Source organism: Ammospiza nelsoni, chromosome 3, assembly GCF_027579445.1.
Source record: "Ammospiza nelsoni isolate bAmmNel1 chromosome 3, bAmmNel1.pri, whole genome shotgun sequence".
Classification (NCBI taxonomy): Eukaryota; Metazoa; Chordata; class Aves; order Passeriformes; family Passerellidae; genus Ammospiza; species Ammospiza nelsoni.
In genome coordinates this window covers 51,078,900-51,102,064 of record NC_080635.1, presented here as the reverse complement: position 1 = coordinate 51,102,064, position 23,165 = coordinate 51,078,900, and the positions used below count along the sequence as shown (strand labels likewise).

General features: G+C 40.8%; 1 protein-coding gene across 1 annotated transcript; it reads left to right on the top strand.

Annotated features, from left to right (window-relative positions):
* The first annotated feature begins 638 nt into the window (after nucleotides 1-638).
* On the top strand, nucleotides 639-16,895 carry LOC132071410 (p53 apoptosis effector related to PMP-22-like). The gene is made up of 3 exons (XM_059468989.1): nucleotides 639-1,031; nucleotides 14,497-14,640; nucleotides 14,890-16,895. The coding sequence occupies exons 1-3, from the start codon at nucleotides 821-823 to the stop codon at nucleotides 15,102-15,104; spliced, it is 570 nt and encodes a 189-aa protein (XP_059324972.1). The 5' UTR covers nucleotides 639-820; the 3' UTR covers nucleotides 15,105-16,895.
* Nucleotides 16,896-23,165: the final 6,270 nt, after the last annotated feature.

The window sequence follows — 23,165 nt, the reverse complement described above, 5'->3', positions numbered from 1 at the left end:
ATCCCTGCCTCGCACTCCCAGCAGCTGCAGACAGGCTCTGACAGGCCCCAGGCAGTGCTTGTACAGCCAGATCCACACTCTGGGAGGGTTTGTCAGTTGAGGCTCAGTCAAATCACAATTCAGCTTTTGTTCTCCCATAAGGCTATATCCAGATCATACTATAGTTTTATTTTCCTCTGTACCTATGCTCCAGAAGGAGAAGAGCCAAAAGTGACATTCTTTATTGCCTTAGCTTTACAACAGCTATGGGAATTTCTTTAATACTCATAAATAAGGTAAAAAAATAAGGTATGATTTTATTTTTAAATGGAGCCCTAGAAAGGCAGCTCACAGCCTCCAGGTGGCAAGTCTCAGAAACCTTCACCATGTAGTGCAAACAGTTCCCTCTCGTCTCTGCTTTCTCCTGCCATAATGCAAATCCCTTAGAAGATGGAAAGGTGTAATCACAGCAGCTGGTGGGGATGTCAGGAAGGAAAGTGTTAAATGCTGAGGGTAAACATCTCCTGATTTGTTACCTAGTCAGCAGGGCAGAGAAGATCTCACAGATAAACCCAGCCTCGAAGCTTCTCCCCAGCTCAACTGGTTATTGCTCAGTGGCGGCTCTTACTCATCTGAATCTAGGTGGAGCTCCTTCCCTCCCTCCCTCCCTCCCTCCCTCCCTCCCTCTCTGCTGTGTCTGTCCTGGCTGAAAAGCCTTTCCCCAACATCTGCACAGGCGTTCTCAGGTGCCGGCAGCGCCTTTCCAGGAGCTGAGCAGAGGCGGCCATCGCTCCCAGCCTGAGGCAGAGAGGCCTTGTCCTGCCAGCGCCTGCCCCCAGCCATGGTGAAGTACGGCCTGGACTACACGCGCTGCAGATGGATCCTGCCCCTGCTCCTGGGCATCGGGGTCATCTTCGGCATCATCGCTCTGGCGGGCTGGGGCTGGCTGGAGTCGCAGACCCTGCCCTACGTGCTGCAAGCGTCGCTCTGGCAGATCTGCAGGAGGGGTGACCAGGGCGGGCAATGGAGCTGCGAGTCCCTCATGGGCTACGGTAAGCGCCGACAGGGGTGGTGGGGAGCAGGCTCTGAAGCAGCGGGTCACATCACCTGGGTCACATCCCCCAGGTCACCTTCCCACAGGTCTCCTAAATGTATCACCCAATAGCTGGCATTTATATATGAAGCCACAGGCAGTAGGAACTGTCGCTGAGTACACCGAGGCTTTTGACTAATCAGGTGAAGAAATAAAATGTCCTCACACCCTTGTGCAGAAAAGAGCCTAGAGGATTACATAATACATGAAAACCCATGCATGGTATGGTACCGGTGCAAAAAATAATACAGAATTTTTTCCTCTCTCAGAAGAACCTGGTAACTCTTCTCACTAATCACTGCTTCTCAAAACTTAACGGCTACCGGTGATCAAACATCCAAGCAACAAATTGTGTGGGGAAGCCTGGCATTAGTGTGACAAGCAGGACTGAGTGCCAGAAACAGGGAGGTAAAAATGTAAGATGGCAGCAAGATATTCCCAGGGAGTGTCAGGCGGCAGAATGCTGCCCTGAAACTGCTCCGGTAGGTGGGTCGTGTGAAAGAGTCGCCTTGTGATTATGAAAGAAAGCTTTAAAAGATGAAAGGATCTCTTGTTCATACTAAGTTTTGGAGAAGCATGCTATTAAACATGTTGACCTGGGTGCAATCTTCAGCTTGAAAAGACGTAAACCACAACTGTGGGAGAATAGCCCAAGACAAGGGTCACTCTGGATGTGCTCTGTTTCTTTTTTATATTTCTTTTTTTCTTTCTGTATATTTGCTATTGGCCATGGTTTGAAGCAAGTAATAGTGAACGAAGGGCTGTTAGCTTGAACTGGAATGGAAGTTCAAGAGTTCTTAAAATTTATGCTCATTCAAATTACAAGGAAGAACCTTTTTTCTAGGGCTCAGAATCTCATCTCTTCTTGTTAAAAATAAGAGTAAAAGCTCTTGCTGAAGAAATCTCAGGGATCTTTTATTACAGCACTTTAAAATTGTTCCTGAAGGTTTATTTATGTCATGAAACTCTACCTTCTATGCACAGAATTCAGCTGTAATGAGTTAATTGCAGCAGGCCTCTGTGAGTGTAGGGCTCCAGGCATGACCAGCTCCTCTGAGCATCACCATCCAGCCCTGCTCTCATTGCTCCAGCATCATCTCTGTGGCTGGGTGTAAATCAAGCCAGCAAATGGGCCTCTGCCACATGGCATGTGAGAGAAGGAGAAAGCACACGATGCTTAGTAGAGGGCTCTCAGTCCTGAATTTCCTCCTAAGTTTCCTGAAAAGCGAGCCCTCCTCTGAATCTCCAAGTTAGGCCCTGGAGAATGCTGTGAATGCCAGCTTTAACTGGACAGAAAACACTGAGATGTTTCACCTTGTTTCTCTTGATAACACAAGAGAAATTTCTCCTTACTTCTGGGACTAAGATAGGTGTTTGGCATTTCACTTCCTTCCTTATCCTGCCTCACTCTGATAGTTTTAAATTCTGCAGCTGTATGCACAGTTTCCCTGGAAACTGGACAGCATCTACAGACAAAGCAGGGAGGTCATCCTCTGCATTGACTGTCCTGCAGTGTCTGGGGTTACCATGAATCACATTCACAGTAAGTCCAGCACTTTTTACACTTGGACTTGGTACACATTGTGGACTTGGTACACACATGCAGAATGTTATCCAGTGGGTACATTGGAGAGTCCACTGACTCTTCTGAAAGCATTAGAAATGCTGTTTGTGCCCTCATTAGGCATGCATCTATCACCTGAACTCTTCAAGGTGATTAAATACCCAGGAAGACTAAGCAAATCCTCAAAGTCCTCCTGGACAAAATTTCCTGGATATGTCTGGCACAAGGGAGTCACCTAGCCAGTGGGAGAATATGTGAAGGCTGTATGTAAGCAAAGTATGCAAAGGGCAGGTAAGAGTGGGTTATGCTGCCAGGCTTCTCCTTTGCCAGATTATGCCATTAAAATGCAGACCTTGCCCTTCAGGGGGTGAGTTATCCCTGACCCAGAAGTAGACCTGGCTGCTAAGGCTGCAAACTCATGTCACCTTCCTGATCTTTTCCAGACTTTTCCCTTAGACCCCTTCTTGACAGAGGTGGGATGTGCTCAGATCCAATCCTGTTCTCCATTTTTCCTTGCTCAGTAATGCAGGGTTGGGATTTTTCTTTTGTAACTCCCACTTTTTCTCATGCAGGCAGAGGTGGCTGATGCTGGTCTTGGATTCCACCCAAAAGACCAGGCCATGAGAGCATCTCATTTGTGAGCATGCAGGTCTTCTTGTATTGAGCCTGATTGTACCTGCCTTGTGATGAAATAGAGGCTTTTAGTAATTCTGGGATTAAATTTATCTACTGTGCTCCAGAAAGGTAGTGGAAAACAAGCATTCAGCATCATGTTCTGTGGGATGTTTAACTTTGTGCCAAGCTAAACACAGTGCTGGTTAAACAAAGTGTAATTACACACCTTCCTGAGCACAGAGACAAAGATGTGATGTAAACCTAAAGGTCTACATCTCTGTTCCACAGTTTCCATCTTGTTTCTTCTGACATTTACTCTCAGCTTCCCTGCTTAATCTGCCACTGGCTGGGTAGGTTCTGAAATTTGGCCCTCCTGCAGGGGTGGTTTCACTGATAAACATTGTATGCATGTGTACCCCAGCAGCTGCCAGCAAATATTGTCAACATGACTTGGACAGTGTAGTTATCTTAATCCACTACAGTCATCTTCATCCTATCATAATTAGATGTAATTGCAACATCCTTGCAAGCTGTTAATTATAATGTGCAAATTCAAATCAAATTCTGCACGTGCAATGTTTATAATTTCCCTTGAATCTCGGTTGTTTGGCTCAAGATATGTTTATGCAGTTGAAAGGCAAAAACCCAATGTCACTGAGGTTGATTATATTGGAAGGGAAGAAGGTTGACTATTTCATTGGCTGCATCAGTGCAATTCAGAGGTTTTGATTAAATTTTTTTTTTTTTTTTTTCTTTTTTCTTGAAAAGGCAGTGGAGTAACTCCACTGGTACACTTACCCTTTTGTGAAAGCATCTGCTAACCCCTGCTCTTTTGCAAAGTTTGTGAGCTCTGTGGAAAGTGAGAATATGAAGAGTTTATACACTCTGTTATCTTCTCCAAGACTTCAAATCGTCTGCTTTAAACATATGACACTCATGTAGACCTTATCAAAGATTATTGCTTTTCAAGCACATTTAGTTCAAATAAATAAAACTTTTCTAGGAGAAAATATCCAGTGCATTAGACACTTACTCAAAATGCAGGAAATTTAGGATGAGGGACTGAGAGATTCATTGCTCTTGCGCTTCATTGTTCTTGCACTTGAAAAAACAAAGGGCTCAAGCTGATGACATGCTTGAACACATACAAAGAGAGATTAGGACTTTTTAGATAGATAATGAGCAATTTGGAATGTACCTCTGTGGACATGGATGAGCTTACAAAGAAAATGCACAGGTTAAACCCCATCATGATGCTGGCACAGCACTCCTTTGTTTTTCTTGTTCTTTGGCTGTATTACCTGTCTTGAACAAGGTGTGTCTTGCAGACCTGAGACATTTCTTCAGTATGTAATTTATTCCACTGCAGGCTTTGAAGACGTTTAAACATGTGTAGGTAAATACATAATAAAGATAAATAATGTGGGGAGAAAGAACTGATTTTATTTGTCTGAATGTGATGCACAAAGGGTGAAAAACTTGTGACTACACTTGTCCCTTCTTATCTTCCATCCAGCCTTGCAGTTCTTCCATTTGCAGATGCTGCCATCAGAGCAACTGAAATTTTAAAGTGTATGTTGATGAGGTCATCTTATTTGCATAGTGCAAACAGATTTGGGGGAAAAAAATCAGGAAAAGGCATTTCCATATGGCAAGTGAAATCCACATGTTCGGTTATTTTCACATCATAATATTCTATTATAGATTTCTCCTGGGATGTGTGGAGGGGTTTGTAGCTGTGGAGATTAGTGGAGGGATGAATGCTTTTGCCATCTGGAAGGGACCCCTTTGTGCAGCTTGTCTTCTAGGCAAATAATGGGCAACTATGTTCTAGATATCCAGTTTTATTTTGGTCTATGAGTATGAATGCAATATTACAAGATAAGAAGGCTAGTATAGTGTGATTATAATGAACAAAATCTACTTCAAATATGACAGCAGATAAGTATGGCTACAGGATAAGTGAAAGACGGAAATGTTGCAAAAGTAATATCCTTTTGAGAAAAGAAATATTCTGCATCCCCATTGATGAGATTTCTCCCCCCATTTTGCTGATACCAAGCTTTGTTTCCATGGAATCTTTTGCTACAGTGAAGCACCATTTATTATCCTGGAGAAAGAACAAAATGGAAATCACTTACTAAAAATGCCCAAGTAGTGATACAACAGCAGGGTTACATGGTGTAGCCGGGATCAGTTTCCAAAGTCTGTCTCTTGGTACGACAGCTGCCACTGGCCTTGCACTGCTGGCCACACAGCTCTCCCTCTGGGAAATGACCTCCTCCATCAGAGCAGTGGCTCATTACACCCAGGGCACAGGACAGACCAAGCACCAAGTTTTGCCACTGCCACACTACCTGCGTAAAACTTTCTCCTTCCCCCACATTCCCATCACATCTGACAGCCAGCACCTAATCCTGGCATGGGGAAATTCTTACTTGCCCCAAGATAAAGCAAGCACCCTGAGCAGAGTGACATGGGGATATTTTCAGAGGGACAGGGTGGGATACAGCAGATGGAGGACAAACAAGATGTCCCAGTGTCTCTCTGGTATCTGAGGGCATCTCTACATCAAAAGAGAAATGAAGTAAACAAGTAGCTGTGCTTTTGAAGGAGGGACCAGCTCAAGTCACCAGGCCTTTATTGCAGATTTTTCGTGTAGTCAAGGTTCTGCACTTAACAGCTTTCAGAATTTGGTAATATCCATGTAGTTTTGCAAAAGTGTCTTTGCAGCTGGGAAAGAGGCTGGGGAGGTTTCTGAGCAGATCAAGAAGACTGTGGGAGAGCCCAGGATGGAGCCCAGCTCTGCTCTGTACATGGCCTGGATTAAAGGGCAAACCTCGACTCTTTTGGCACAGGGTGAAATAAAAACAAAAGGCTGCTGCTGTTCCTGCTGTATTGTAGCATAAAATACTTGTATTTATACAAAGTGGTTGTCTGCAGTTTTAATTACAGTGTGTAGAGAAGCATATGATTTCCTAAGACATCATTTTCCTTAAAGTATAATGTTCCCTGGTATTAGGCAGTGAGAAATGAGATTACAAGATTAGTTACTGAATAATGTAGAATAGTCAATAATTATTCAAAGCTTAGAATGAGAAAAAATTACAGTTTTAAACATATAGCTAATGAAAAAATCACAACGGTGTTTGTAAGGAATGATGCAAGAAGGAAAGAAAACATTTGATTTTTCCCCAGTTTATTGAAGACACTCCATTGTTTCTGAACAGGTATAAGAGAAGGGAATCAAGGCCTGAGCATTTAATTACCATGAAAATTTTTATTCCTTATCTGCAATTTCTTGTCTACTTTCCCTTGTAGTTTTAGAGTTTGTACTTTTATAATTTCTGTGGCAGATTCATTTAATCAGATTAGTTTCTAAATAAGAGTAATGCTCTTGAGCAATTAACACTCCAGAGAGCAATTGCACGTGTAATCCCACTGTTTGTTATCCAGCCTTCCCTTAATAATTACAGTAAGATTATGTGGAAAAATAGCAGTCATGTGGAACATTCTCATCTGCCCATCAGGAGACATGAACTGCTGGTGCTGAGGATTTTGAGGAGATCCTCAACACATTTTTCATTTTCAGGCCCTGAAGTCCTGAAGAGAGGATTCCAGTCACTTACTTAGGAGGCATCTCTGCTGACAGCATGTGGAAACTTGTGGCCAAACTCTCAATCCTCATCACCTCATCTGTTCCTCTTGTTTATTGAGGCAGTCTAATACAGCATTTCCATAACATCTCCATAGTCTGAGCAGTGATAAGGGCTGCAAGATGCATTTCATATTCCAGTGTAGGTTTAAACATATTACTTAATTGAGAAGGTGTTAAACAGCAAAAGAAACAAAACTCTCAGAACATTCTTTCACGTTTCTGCATCACTTTTTACTGGCAGCTTGTGCTGTTCTGATGCACTTCAAACACACTGACTCAGTGAGCATTGTAATGCCATGTTTCTTCTTCATCAAGTACCATTACAAAATAACTCATTGCTCAAAAATTCCCAGGAACTCAAAGTAGCTGGTGAAGTGCTGACACTAGCCTGTGTTCCAGAGGTATCTGGCTTCCTTCTGCTAGTACTAAATAACACTTCAGTCCTGCTGAATTACTAATCTGAAACTGAGTACATCTAATGTCACCTACTGTGCTGACATATGCGTGCTGTGCCCAAATCAGGCCCCAGAAAAATAAGAAGTCTCTGTGCAGTTCATTTAACAGCCTCATCAGCAGAAAGCAGAAAGGGACAAAGATTTTCAGGATGAATTGTAAAAGCTGTTTCATTAACAAGAAGAGTAAATAAATTCAATGTATTTTTATGAGTACAAAGCATGACTTCTGCTTATATTCTGAGGGTTTTATTTTGCAAATAGTAAAATTTTGCTTCTATCAGAAAATCAGATCCGGGTTCACAGCTGCTGTCTGTTAGTGGGGAATTCCCTAGTGCAAAAGGTGATTTTCATTAAGGTTTCAGAACAAAATTTGCTCACAGCATGAAAACTGCAGATCAAGAGTGACAACAATTCTTGGTGCACATGGAAATAAGATGTAAATTCAGTGTTCATTAGTCCCAAATGACTTTGGGAATATAAAACTTGAAAAGAACTTTTTTAAAAAAGGTTCCACTCTACTGTTTTGATTAAAAGTCCTAGTTCATAGCCTGTATTGTCATGGAAATCGATGCTGTTTAATTCACATTAAATATTTCAACCCACTCAGGGGTAATTAGGGAGCAAGTATATCTTGCTATTCTCATTAATTGAGCTTATGTAAATGAACCGATTAATCAATACCTTACCTATTTTATTTACCTGACCCTCCCAAACCCCATGTACACATCCAAGTATAAGTAATCCTGCTTTAATTAAAAATAAATAGGAAAAAAATAGGAGGAAAAATGTTATAGCAATAAAGTGTATGAGGCTGAGCTTTAATCCTGAGATTTTCCCAGTGTGTGCAACTGCTTCTGAAGAGAATGTGAGATAGGGGTACTCCCTGACTCTCTTGTGAGCAAACCTTTAATTTCGAGGCAGTGCCTGTGCATTATATTTAATATCTAACTTACTCCCTTGGTGCTGCCTTTGATGATGGCTCTACCCCTTCTGCCCCTTCTGCTTTCCCAGCACTAAGCAGGCATCAGGGAGCAGCCCTCATTAAGGCAGGATTTGCAGAAGGCAGCTTCTAAGTCAAGCCTGTACATGCCTGAGCTTATGATGAGATGAATTTGAACCACTCCCTCAAGACGTAACTGCTCCTCCCCTCAAATTCAACTCACAATCGCTTCTAAGTTTAATTGCTTGCCTCAGTAAGAAAGGAGGGTTGCAGATTACATAAAGGTTTTGCCTGTGTTTGTTTGTGGGTGAAGTCAGGGGTGAGGAATTAATAGATTTTTCCTTTAAAGGAGGTAAAGCCCAGCAAGCCACACTGAGCTATCATTTTATCATACAGTTATGGACAAAACACAACCTTCTGCTAATGTATACTATGTTTTATTGATAGAAGAACTACTCATAAAGGTTCTTTTCCTTAATGTTGTCATCTAAAATCATTATTATGGGGTAATTGTCCTAGTGTCCTAATCCTTTCTCATTTATATGGGACCTGTTACTAGTCCTTGAGAAACTTTGGCCATGTCATTATCCTAATGTGAACCTAAATAGGTCATTCTGTTTCCATGGTTGTCTTTTAAATAGTGGCAAGATAAAAGCTGGTTCTGGCTTACACAAAAATGACTTTCATGAGATAATACTCTGTTATTAAAAGAGAAATCCATATTAACAGCTGATGAATTGTAATAAAGTAATTCTAGGGGTAAAAGAACAGAGTTACCAAAGAAGATGTCACACAGAAAGACTAAAAATACTGTATTCCATTGCAAAAGATATAAATTTCAACCAAAAAAATCCTCCAGTATTGACTACCCATATGAAAGATATACAGAGAGTGAAGTTCTCTGAATGAAGATCCAGATGCAATGAAGAGAGAAACTCAGAAAATAGTACATATGTAATCATACCTTTGATATTATTTTCCTCCTTTTATTCTGTTCATAAATTATCTATGACTAATGTGTGATCTTCTTCTCAGTTGTACAAACTTCCTTTGAAATAATTTTCAGTCAATGGTTTTCAGTCTGCACATGCAGTTTATTCAAAAGAAGCTGCTTTTGATGGTTTCTGATTTATCTTGGCTGTATACAAACACATGCACACTGGTATTTCAATGCCAACTCACGTGATCAGCAAACAATTGCAGAGATTACAGCGTGCATTTGTTTCCAGAAAGAGCACAGAAATTCCCCACAGCTGGCATGTTACAGAGTCAGTATTGCCAGAAGACAGGATTTTGCACTGTGTCCTGTTGCACAGGTAACACAGGAAATCCAGAGTCCTGATGATAGTGGCGTGCATGTACACCAGCAGCTTTGGCTGGTAGAGTTGTGGGTTAATGGGTTTGATGGACCACCTTAAGAGTCATGCTAAGGGAACATGAGTTCTGCTGCAAACGTGCACTTTTCACATGGAAACTTTCTTGAGGAGAACAAGCCAAAGGGAAATGGGTAGAACCTGGCCAAAGCAATTTCTTTTCAAAGAGAACCATGTGCTCTGCAGTGCTCGCCACACCCTGACAAAGAACGCCAGGTTGAGAAACTCAAGTGAGTTCAGCTTTGTTTCCAAAATAATACTCTTTCCCTTTAATCAGAGAGATGTTAAACAGGTTGGGCTCTGCAAACTCAGCCTAGAAATATCCTCCTTACGTACGACACAGAGATGAATTGCTACCACTGCAGATTTTAGTTCTCCTAAGAGTTGCTTTGCAAGACTGCAGCGAGAACTGCTGGGTTTATGTTTCTTTCCCTCAGTGTTATGAAAGATAATAGAGAAAAATGTCTGTTACATTTTCTTTCACCCCTCCCTGGTTCTTGTGAATTAAAGCTACCCTTCCTCAAATTGCTGCACAATTCACTGCAGTGTGAAAATGATCAGTCAGCAAGAACCTTTAGATAATTGGTGGTGTCTGTGACAACAAATACTTGTTTTTCTTTCCAATGCTAGTTGTGTATTTAGCTTCAAGCCAAGAGGAAAATTAGGGAAGTATGTTCTTATTGATCATACAAGGAGCGGTACTTCTGAACTCTCTGGGGTTGCTTTCAGAAAATGTCACCCAAGGAGAAGCTCAACAGTTTATGTGGTGTGGAGTACCAGATCAAGAAAAACATGAGAATGTTATTGTGAGTGTTTTCCCATGTTTCGAAACACATACACCAGGAACTTGGGCATTTGTATTTGTCATGGAGGAAGTAAAGGTTATACGCTATTTTCAAGACACAACAGCCCTTTTTTTGAGGCATGGAACTTTTGGAGCATGAAGATGACAGGCTAAGGAAATACTAGGTTAGGTGGTTCAAAGTTTTGTCTCAACTTACTGCTGAGCAAGAAAGTTTGTTTCTTTTTGTGTGAAGCACCGACAGTGTTTACACTTTCATAAACTGTAAAATGTGTGAAGGAGTAAAATCAGGAAGGCAGGAAACTGGAGATATTCTTAGTCCTGGATGTCTAATTAAGTCCATCAGCTTCCCTATGGCTGCAGCCAGATATAGGATAATCAAAATGTGTTTATATGGTGCAATACAAGAGGTAGTCCTGCTGCCTCCAAACTGAGTTAGCTTTAATAGCAGAGTAATAAATCTGTGTTATTATTGAATTCTGTCTCAGCTAATTATGTAGCTCATAAGACATCATGAGCTCTGTCCTGGCATGGAGGGCTCTTTCTGGTCTCTAAATTAGCTCAAGGGTCTTCTCACAAAGCAAGGAGTTGTACACGTCAGGCATTTATTTCCATTTTCCAGTGGTCACATTTTTCTGTATTCACTTTGGACAGACAGACTCCCACAAATCACTGCTGAGTGACATACAAAGCTCTGCTATCAGAAACACTGTCCTCACTCACTTGAGACAGGTGTGCGGACATGGGTTCCTCTTGCCTGTTTTGGAATTGTCTTGTTTAAGACCAAATTGCTCAGAAAATTGCCAGTTAGAAGGAGTTTTGAAGAGTGACTGGTGTGTAGCTGCCCACAAACCCTTTCAGAGTGTTCACTGGTGTTCTTTCAGCTGATGGAGGAACTGGAAAAGGGAGAAATGGGACTGGCACCAAAGTGTTACAGGATGCTGCTGGTATTCAAGGGCACTTTTGTATAAATGTGTTTCTTATCTCACAAGCACATTTTAACTCTTAAACAGCCAAAAATCACCACCATTTTTCAGGCTGAGAAAATAGATCTCAAAACCTGCTAAATATTTTTACAAACTCAATTTGATATCCTGTAACTTGCTGCTCCCTCTGTTTCAATTTTTGATTTGGTGACAGGTGGACTGGGCCCTTTCCACTTTTAACTCCCCTCACTTTACAGGCCAAGAATACACTGAATTGGTGTTGCACCTGTGAAGATTCCTTGGCCTGGAGTTCACATTTTTAAGAAGAAGCTTTGCAGATAGAACAATTTATTTATATTTTTAGTCAATATTAAAGACAAAAACCCCCACAACATTGAAAGATTGGAAAATATTTGGGACTAAATTAGCCATTTGCTTGTCAGTGTATTTTGACCAATTCAATTCTTCTAATTCTGACATTTTTAAGAAATTTTAAGTCTTGGTTCTATTTGTAAAGAACTAAACTACTCTAGTACTCCTGGCTGGCACAAGATAAAATAAGCATCTGAAATACATAAACAATTGCAATTATTGTTGCACAAAACCTTTGTTACCTTTAACTCTAGAAAGGTAAGATGATTACACACTGTGGTCTTAGAGTAATGATAGCTGCTGCTTTTTGCAAAGGGCAGATGAACTCAGAATACTTTTCTTCAAAAAAACCCTCTAGAGACTCACTCTTCTTGCACTCTACTGTCTTGGAGCTGTGTGCTGTTTTTCTTCCAACGTTGAAGGGGTTTTTTTTCTCTTTTGTAGAACTGGGAGCCAGAAAATTGGCTGTCAGGTGATTGAGCAATGCCTCCAAATGGTGTAAGCATCCTGCAACAAGCATGTCTCTTCTTGCCACATGGGCAGTGCCCAGCAGGCTGGCCCTGCGCCCAATCTGCTTCCATACAGTCACAGCATTTGGAACAGTACTTCAGGAAAAACACCTGGCTGAGCCTGGAGGGAGGGAGCTGCTGGCATGGGCAAGGTGCCACCCCACATGTCTGCAGCCACCAGGCACAGCTCCCTGAGCCCCCAGCCCAGGTGCTGCTCCCACCCCAGGGCTTGGTGCTCTGCCGTCAGCTGCTCTTGGGAAGCAGGGCTGAGCTTTGGCAGCAGGGGAGATGGAACCCCGGGACTCCTGGTGTCTCAGAACTTGCTGGGCAGGCAGCTGTGCTCTGAGTCTGCTCCTCTGCCTGGACCACAAGCAATTGTGCACTTAAGAAGTTCTAGATGTTCTTGTAATTTCACCTTTTTACCAGAAGTATCCAGAACTCTTGTATCCAAGAGCAGTGAGGTCATCATTGCTGAGAAACATCTCTTATGGCCAGGTGCCCCTTTTTTTGCTGTTTTAAAGGGGTAACAGAGAGACTGGGAATAGGAACACCTTCAATGGGGTATATTGAGCAGTATAGAAATTCCTCTCCTTGACTTTTTCTTCTGATACTCTGCCTGAGATGCTGTCCCCCCTCCTGTGCCTCCACACTGCACACCCTACCTCTGAGCCCCCTGTAAACTCCTAGAGAGAGGAGTTTGAGCTAAAACAGTGGGCTACAGAATGAGATGTAAGAGCACAATTGCTGTCCCTTTCAGTCTTCTCAGGCAGCTGCCTGTTTACTGGGAAAACAGGCCCTACAAGCAGACAGAAACTTTGTGGAATAAGAAAGAGAATGGAGATGAAATAAAACAGAAGATATAGTGTGACAGCTAGAATGGAGTAGGAATCATAAAGCAGGGAGAATGTTGAAAAGCAAACAAAAGGGAAATTGGTTTTGATGGACTGAGGGGTAGAAAAGGATAGCTGGAAAATCCTGATCCATTTTTCTTCCCTAATAGTAGGGGTGATGTGGGCCCTGGGGAAAGACAGATCGAACACCAAGCTGTCACTCACTGGGGACAGGTCGTTTGCTTTCATGCTTACCTGACTCTGGTCAAGGGAAAGACAAGACACTTTGCATTTTATTACTTCCATGTCTAAAGCAAACAAATTGATAGGTTACTTACTCAGTTTCAGAGGGAACTTTTACTGAACAGCATGCACTGCATTTAAGTTGAGTTGTAATTATTGTCAGGGTTGTTTGGGCTGTGATAATTTTTTGGCACTGCTGTTGCATATTTTTGGTTAGAAGCCAACACTTGACAAAGACATAGTGGCTTAGATGAGGGGATGAAATCTGTAGATGCATAGCAGACTTTAACTGCTTACTCAATTTAATACATAATTTTAAATGTGTCAGAGTGGCTTTTCTACATCCAGAAAATTTGATCTCTTTGAGCAGTAGTTGCTCTTCAAGTCTTGAAATGTTAAATAAATATTATTTTTCCAGTTGTATTATGCCAATGCAATATGCTTTGCTTTAACATGTTATAAAATAAAAATTTATAATTTGAAAATGAAAGAATTAATATCTGGAATAAGCTTTTTGAATTGAAGTGGTTCTAAATTTGGACCAAAATCAGAGATCCAATTTCCCTACAAAACAGACTCCAAATCCTTAGCTCCATTTAGGACACAGACCTAAACTAGGGCTGAAAGACAGAAATCACTGAATTCTGACATTTATGGGCTATTTCCATACCTTTAAGTTTGCCAGATCGGTTGTGATTTTATAAACACTTTGTTTTGAAGGAAGATTTTATTAGTTCCAGGGACAGTTAAATTCTCCTTGTCTGTGCAAGAGGAAGCTGGTTTTATGCAATCTACTGAGGTAATATTTGTTATTGAAGGACAGTGTCCAGTTTTACACCTTTAAAGCCATTTCTCTCTTAATTCTTAATTGTTAAAAATAAACAGTAAGCTTGCATCCAAGCCCCCATTTCATTCTGCATGAGAAGACCAATCTGGAATTTTATGCATTCTGCACTTAGTGCATGATTTCTTGTGGAACTGAAATGCACACCTACAAGAGGAGAGAAAGCCCCCATGCTTTCTTTCTTGGGAGATGATCCACTTTTCACAGGTTTTAAAATTAACCTTTACTTACTAACCAGAGAAAACCAGCCTTTGTTTTTGTTCCTTTCTAATGCATCTTCCCTCTGATTTCAGCCTGGGGAAGAGCTGCTGCTGCCACATACCTGGTTGGCTTTCTACTTCTGGTCATCTGTTTTGCACTGGCCATCATAGCGTTTGCCATTGACACGCTTCGGTTCAACTTCATCCGTGGCATCGGAGGCTTGCTGTTTGTGGCTGGTAAGGCAGCACGTGGAGTCAAGTTCAGCTGTGCAGATATATCCATTCCAGAACTGATATTTTCCTCAGCTGATTCTATACCCAAGTCTCTGTCTGTGTGCAATTGAGCTCTCGATGAAAAATCAAAGTCTCTCATGGTACTGGATCTATTTTCAGATCCTTCAAAAAATGGATTTAGCTACAGGGATTATGGAGGATGGCTGTGGTGCTGGGTGTTAAACTTTTTTTTGTTTTCTCCTGTTTCTTCAGCTGTGTTCTCCATCATGGGCCTGGTCATTTACCCAGTAAAGTTCTCATCTGAAATTGAGATGACAGGAGTCAATATGTTCAGCTGGGCCTACGGCTTTGGCTGGACCACTGCCATTATGGAAATATGCCTGGGATTCTTCTTCTGCTGCCTTCCTAACTATGAAGATCAGATCCTGGGTAATGTCAAGCCCACATATTTTTACTCTTCCCCATAAGCACCAGGAAAAATGTGTTCATATTCCAGAGATACCTGACAGACTAACTACGTTTTTCACAATATTGTCATCAGATGTTAGTAGAAAAGGCTGGAAACTTTTCTAATGTTTGTAGAAATACAGCACTGGCATCTGCAGTAAAGTTATCTTCTCTATTTTGGATCTTCAGATCTCATTTGGGTTGGTCAGATAAAGCACAAATGTTAAAACCCCTTGGTTTTCCTCATTCATTCCCATGAGGGGAATTTATATGGATTCCATTATATTTTAAATACCTTCACAATTGTAATTAAATTCAGAAAAACTTATTAAACTGGCAATAAAAAAAAAAAACATGTATCATCCTCCTGAAGGAAAGAAACTCAGAAAAATCCCATTTTGTATGTATCATCTTTAATCTGAAGATTTTGCAGAATTTTCAAAAAGTCAAATACATTTACCCAATGACTGCCAAATAGTAAATTAGTCAGCCAGCACTTCATAGCTTTGCTTCTATTTTTCATTCATTCACTTAAGCCAGAGATAAGGACAGAGTAAAGAAGGGATTAAAGCTCCCTACCAGAGCCAGCATCTTGACTTTTCCTCATCCATGTGGAATGTATTTATTTCTAAATATTTGCAAGAGTAAGCAAGAAACACCAGTAAAGCCTTAAGAATCCTGTTGTGCCATTGCTGGTGCCAGTACAGAGTGGGCAGAGGCAGAAGGGATTTCAAGCCATCCCTGCAACCTGCAGACCTGGTTTGATAAAGCTCCTGGTGTGGCTTTCTTCTTGGGTGTCTTGAAATTTTTTTCTGCTGTATCAAAACCTATGACTTTAAAATGCTCTGCTATACTGGCCCAGCTTTTTTATCCAGTGTAGAAAGGTCAGATATGATGTCCCTGCACCTCAGGAGTTGAGCTGGAGCCGTGTGAGTGCAAGTATCATACAGTTGCTAAAAGGCTCCTTTTTTGTTCATGTGCTGTTCTTAAGTATTTTAAAAATGGAAAGTGTATATTTTCATATGTAACTGTAAAATGCATAAGCACCCCTTACCAACTCATACCAAAGCTCTCACAGAGAAAATCACATCATAAAGTGTCTTCCAGCATCCTATACTCCACAGTGCCTCAAAGCCTCAATATACTGCAAACAATGAAGTATACTCAAGATTCTGCTGGTTTATGCCTTGTTAAACCTAACTTTATAACATTCAATTCATTCTCTTAAGTGAAAAAAAAGGATAATATGTGATGTGGAAAAGGAGTCTCATCTAGATCCTTAACTACTGAGGGTTATTAGCTTGTAACACATCAGCAATTTTGTAATTTTGTGTACTAGGAAAAGCCCTGCCAAGTGTTCTTTGTTTCAACAAATTAGAGGTGGAAAATTTTCCAGTTAAACCTTTTTGGTAGCTAAAACTAATAAAGAAACAGGGCTTCACCTGGGTTGTTTGGAGTTTTTTGTTTGTTTGTTTGTTTGTTTGTTTGGATTTTTTAAGCAGTTAACTCCATTCACTTTTATGTAGTGTCTCCTAACCTTGATCAATAAGATTGAGAGATGGGTAGAGTATAAACAATGGGAGAATATATGCAACAAGGAATAATTAGGCAAGAACATGTAAATACTCTTAAAAAATATTTCCTAGCTGGAAGAAAATCAAAGTGAAATACAGTTGAGAACACAATTAGTATAAAATGACTCATAATTCTTTGTGTAATATTATCCATTCAGGAGAAAAAACTTATAATAAATATTTTCATTATGCTTATTGCACCTAATAAAAGATGATATCTATGTATTATTTCAAAAATCAGTCTTAACTTTTGTTCTCTGCTGACAGTAGGGAACTGTGGAAGCCCCCAAAGCTTCCTCTTCTCAGGCACCACCTGGGAGTACCTGAGTATGCTGGCTGAAATTTGATATCCAGCATCACAACTACAGCTTGTGTAATTCTTCAGTCCTATGCTGGCTGTCTCCCAAGACCTTGTTCACAAGCGCATGAGAACAGTGGACACTTGTGGACTGCTCTGTTTGCTTATGGGCTCATGGAGCTGCGTGCCACACAGGTGATTCTGTGCCTTGATGTGCTACAGACAGTAACGCACTCGAGTTCACCGAGTAGGAAACCAGCACGGTGCTGCTCAGGCCTTTTGCTCCACCAGATGTGGCAATCCCCTGAGGAAGCTAAAGAGAACTTGAGCAACCACCGTTTGTGTTTACAGTTTCTTTTGCATTAGCTGGACACTGATGCCTGGAGGAGGGGAAAGGTGCACAAAACAAGGTTTAGGAGTGTGACTCCAACCTTGATGAGACAGCAGAGCATAATTAAAAAGCAAAGAAAATCACCAGTGATCATCCCCCTTCCTCTCTCCTCTCCCTTGCTGATCTTGGCAGTTTCATCATCTCCTCTCTTCCCTTTTCGTCCTCCTCCCTAAAGGTGTCTGAGCAGTGACAAGGCTGGTGACTCTGTGGGACACAGCCCCAGTCCCCATTTCCCACTGCCACTTTGCATTCCTGGGAGAGAGGAGGAATGAAGCAACTTACCAACCCCAGCACAGCACCAGGGACTGTAGCCTGGTTCCCTGCCCCAGGCCCTCCCTGGAAAGGCCTTCCCTTAAAGAACAAGGTGCATGGGTGGGTGGGTATCCAACAAGCAGAAGTATAGTAGTCAAATGAAATCCTGCCTTTAGGGTAGCTTGCTTGCAGTCATGCCAGGCCAGTTCAACACAGATTCCTAGAAAAACACATCCTAAACCCTGCAGCAGAAAAACTGAGAAGGATAAAACTGTTTACAGATGCCAGTGTTGTTTCCTGTGCCTTCTGCAACAGGGGTGCATGGCAAAAATAGCACACAAAATATAATTGGTTCTGACAGAAATAGAAGCTGAATCCAGGAGCCAACGATGTCCCTCAGTTTAGATTATTAACTAACTATCAACTGCTAGATTTTGAACTAAATTGTTAAATTTGAGGTCAAGTGCAGTGTTATCTAAGCAAATTGTTAGATTGATTTGAGCTAAATCACAATCAGAAATCTTGGATTTTCAAGCAAAGGAGAAGTCTCTTAGAGGAAGAGAAGACATCTCCTTAGTTCTTCACCTCTGTTAGCCAGGTTTCTCAATCCAAGTCTTGTCTGTAAGAGAAAAGGACACTGAAACACTAAGATCAGCACAATAAAGGACTTAAAGTTTCATTGTGCCTAACGGCAATGCTAAAGAAAGAGCAGGGAAGAACAGATGTCTGAAGCTTTTGGGAACATTAGGTCTGCTACAACAACAGAAATAAAGATGACTGCCAAGGGCATTGCTTCTATTCTTGTCAAATTAAGAATTAGGGAAACATCCTCCAACAAACATGTTTTATCTAATTCAACTTCACCACTGAAAAGCAATGAAGAAATTGTGTTGAAAACAAGTGGAATGTCAAGCAGCCCTACAGGTACAAACTGAAACAAAAATAATGAGAACTTCCCGCTGGTAAGTTAATATGTTCAATTTAATTTCTGGTGTTTCTGCCAGAGCTTGAACATTGTAGTCTTTTCAATTTTCTCTGCAAATATGTCCATATTTCACTTTACATTTCTCAGGCACCTGCCACTTGGTCTTAAAATACATCCTGCTTAATCAATAATTCAAATGCAATCTAGTTTGCAATTGTATTCGTTGTGCATATGTTGATGTATGAACTACTGACAAGACTGAAGTTTTGACCCCATTGACATCACTTGCAAAACATTAATTTGTTTTCTTGAGTGTAACATTTCGTTGTTGAAGTGCAAGCCCTTTATTTTATGTGTTCTGAATCAACAATATCTCTAATGCATGCTCCATTCAGCAGCTCTGTTTACTTCTGGAATAGGACACTGGTACATATAAGATAAGAAAGAACAGTTACAGCTGACATATAATTTCCAAAATAAAGGACAATTCAATGTGTGTAAGATTAGCATAATTTGGGTCATAATTAAATCGCATTTTGTTAGATGCACAACATGGTCACATGAAAAAGATTAATTTTTCCTTTTGACATATCCCAGTTGCGTGACAGTTGTTACTTCTTGTAATTCAATCTCTTGGAACACTTCCTCACACATTTCTATATCCAGTGGATTTCTCTGTGTTCTGAAGATAAACAGATTTAAGAAAAGAATGAAACAATCAAGCTTGTGATGAAGGAAAAAGGGATTGGCCCATTTGCACTCTCTGTAAGAAAGTGGGATTCAAACCGCCTTGTTACAAGGATAGTGATCTGAACAAAGAGTTCCTTCTGAATCATATTGGAAATTCCAACCTGAGTTTTAAAAGACTGAAAATAATGGGGAGAGATGAAATTAGTTGGGTCTTCCTTTATCTTTTTCCACACTGTCAAAATACTGCTTTTGCCGGAAATTTCATCTTCAAGAAAAAAACTGCTGCTTTGGTGCAGCTCCATAGGAATGTCTGGGCCTCAATTTTACCATTAAATTCTTCAGTGCTAAGTGCCAAAATGCAAACAAGCACCTGCATAACCTTAAGGCTGCAAATGATTCTGATGGGGCCATCAGTGCTGTTTTCATAAATAGTTCCTTAAATGACTTGACATATTAGGGCTCATATGCCCATCTGCACACAGTGGTTAGTTAGACTTCCTGCATACAAAGTGATGCACTATTTTTTTTTTCAATTTTGTTTTTCATTTTTCATGATCAAAGTGAAAATGTGGATGTATCATAGGATTTTGCATGTGACTGCTGGGAGTGAAGAAAATTTACAGGAACAACTTTTAAAATTTCAAACTTGCAAAGTTTTCCTGTATAATGTGAATGTGGTGAGATTAGATGAAACCGTCCTCTCTTGGGTAGCTTTTATGAGACATCCTTTTACTTGTGCCCTAGTTTGCCCAAGCCATCTGTTTTTTTGTAAAAACAGTTTTGTGAGAACCTACTCTAGTATCATAATGAAAGGAAATTATATTAGGTATCCATGGAGAATCCATCATAAAGCACTTCAAATTGCCCTTGATTGTTCAAATGCAGATCAAACAGAGAGGCAGATGTTGTCTGTAGGATTTTTCCACAGATAGTGTAAACCCAGAAGATTTAATTATTGGCTGTAGACCTGGCTTACATGCCCAGCTCCCCATTTCTTACAAAATAACTGGTGCTCTAGAACCTTGACCTCAGAAAACCATGAAACAGGTAAAATGCAAACATGAAAAATGAAGGAAAAATATTATATAAAGTATTTACTTGAAAACATCCATAGTATCACAATTTTGTCCATAGCTGACCTCTGTGTGAATGAGGATGGACAAAAGTTGTGTAAATCACAGTTGGGGCTGTGCTGTTATTTCCAATTTTTCATTCTTGTATTTTCCCATATGGAATTCTTCTCACCTCACTTCTGTAAAGCCTTGCTAATTTTTCATAAGCTGTCCTGATTTTACCATACCCTGTTTTGACAAGAACACACGTGCTTGCCAGGCTCATATCTGAAACTTATACAAAATATTAATGCAACCAGGCTTTTATCCCTTAACCCTCCAACTCTTCCTCTTAAATAAAAAGGCTTGAAGTAATAAAATCCTGCTGACATTAGGAAAATTAGAAGAATGGAGACTTTCTCAGGCTGTTTTAGAATTAACCCTCAAAAGAAGAGAGAACCAAGAACTGAGGTCCAAGAGAAAAACCCAGCCCAGTACAAAAACATTATCCCAAAGTCTACTTGCAGTCCTGACAGCAAAATGGCTTGGGGTGATTAGCAGCCAAACTACCTTTGCAGCCCCATGCTTCATGTGAGTGTGTGTACTCTGTGTTGCCTGGCAGTCTTTCAGTGTCATCAACAAACCTTCTAGGCACTGGTTTCTGAAGGCACCAGTATGCAGAAGGAGGAGCTGCCCATCACATCTGCATCCTACAGTGCCCAGGGAAGGGACTTTGAAGGCGGAAGCCCAAAGGACTCATTCAGCCCTTGTGTGACATTGCTGGTGTCCTCATGGCAGGATGGGATGGTTGCCCACCTGAGTGAAAAGTTTCCTTCTGTTTTAGCTTACAGTCCCAAACAAGTTACTAGCAAGTGGAAACTGCCATTTTATTCATCTGAGAGGTTTTTGTGTGGGGGCAGAGGAAGGTTAGAGATTTGGAGGTTCACAATGGTTAGCCCAGAATTCTGTAAACCAAGCATTAACCATGTCAAGATTTACGACCTTCCTTAAAATACTCCCATGTATAATACACAGGAAAAGTGAGGGAACAGGGACACACCTATTTATATTCATAATTGTTAGGCCTGATGCTTTAACACCAAGAAATACTCTGGGTTAGTAACAGGAGGAGGAGTACAAAGAGGTGAAACTTTACACTTTGTCCTAAGTCACTTTACAGCTGAAGATCTCCTGAGTCACCAAGTGCTGTCTCTGGCTATCAGAGAAAATTGCTTATCATCTTGTTAATTATCTTATCCCAGCTCTGCTTTGCCATCCATCTGTCATAGGAGGCTGATCTGAAAAGCAGTCTGAGGGTAGGCCTCTGATTTCCACCCAACATGTATCACTAGCCAGACAACAAGAGCACCTAAACTTCTGGCCCTGCCTATGGGAATATCCCAGGGCAGCATTGTCACTCAGAGGTGACAATGTTGAGTTTCTTCCAGCACAGCTTCTTGTTTCAACCACAGAAACTTGCATTTTGTCTGCTTTCAAACCATTCTTCCCCAACCAGCAGACTGCCTTCCAAATCTGTGCTCCTGCCTCAGCTGCTGCCTAATTTCCTGTGACTGCCACAAAAGGTAAATTATTGTCATCCCCAGTAGTGTCTTGGGCATCCTTTAAGCCCTTTCTCTTGCCCAGCCTAGAGCACAATTATTTTCAGCTGGCCATGCAGCAGCCACATTTGCAGCACTCCTCACCCCAGCCGTGTGAGCAGGCTGGAGGGGAGCCTTGCTCATCTCTGTGGCAGTGCATGCTTAAAGAGCATCAAGGACAGCATGAGGGAGCAATGGGGAAAAAAAAACAAACAGGAGAAGAAGAAGGATAAAACAAACTTCTTTGGTTCTCCATCTACACAGTAAAGACAAGAAGACAAGTAAGGACACATGAACTGTTTGCTGAAGCTCTTTTTGCAGCGGTGGACTTGAAATTACACGTTCTGCCTTCACCTCCGAAGCTCCTGAGGGCACTTGGGAACCGTGGTGCTTGCAGGAATGAGTCCTTTAAAGGTTAAAAAAAAGTGGAAAGAATTCTTTTTAACATACATTTCCACCTCCTCCTGATGAAGCACTGAAAGCTTGCTCTGGAATCAGCAACAGGAGTGTAACTAACACAAAGAATCAAAACAGAATAGTTCCAAGGAGAAAAGGTGGCTTCAGACATCGTAGTGTTCTATCACCTCCTATATATATTAGTCTACACAGAATATGACACAGATCATGTACAGTGTATGTTTTGGAAAAGGATGGTTTGTTCTAATGGAGTAAACACTGCTACAGCTGGTGTACCAGCTTGGATTAATATTGGAAATTTGGCTTGATATTCATCAACCTTGTGTCATCAAAACAGCTTCAGTCTGTGTGTTTGCAGCTTACCACATTAAAAACCTCAGAAGTCTGATATTAATTTTGCTTAAATGATTGATTCTTTAGGGATTTTTTTTTTTTTTTTAGCTTACTTCATGAACATCATCCCAAAACAAAGTACCTATTTCAGCTTCCTTTTCCTGGTATATTTTTTTCCAAATTTTAGAATAATAAAATTTTGAAATGAAAAATTTGAACCTTCTTCCAAAGTACGTAGGCATGACATTTTAGATACTTAATTTTTATTTTTTACTGCATGAAAATAGTCACAAATGACAAATTTGAGAGTTTAAAGAGATCTAAAGATTTGAGAAGCTGAGATCTTTGTTTGCTTTTGTAGTGAGTAATCTATTTCCCCAGAACTGGTCTGGTTCTATTGTAAATACAGTAGCTGCTTTGCTATTAAAAACAGTAGTACAGCTAATGTAAAGCTAATGTAATCCTAAGAGATTCTTTCAAGTCACCATCCAAACAGAGAGGCTGGCTTTGAAGGTTATCAGATGAGAGATCACAGAGGACTAAGCCAAGTT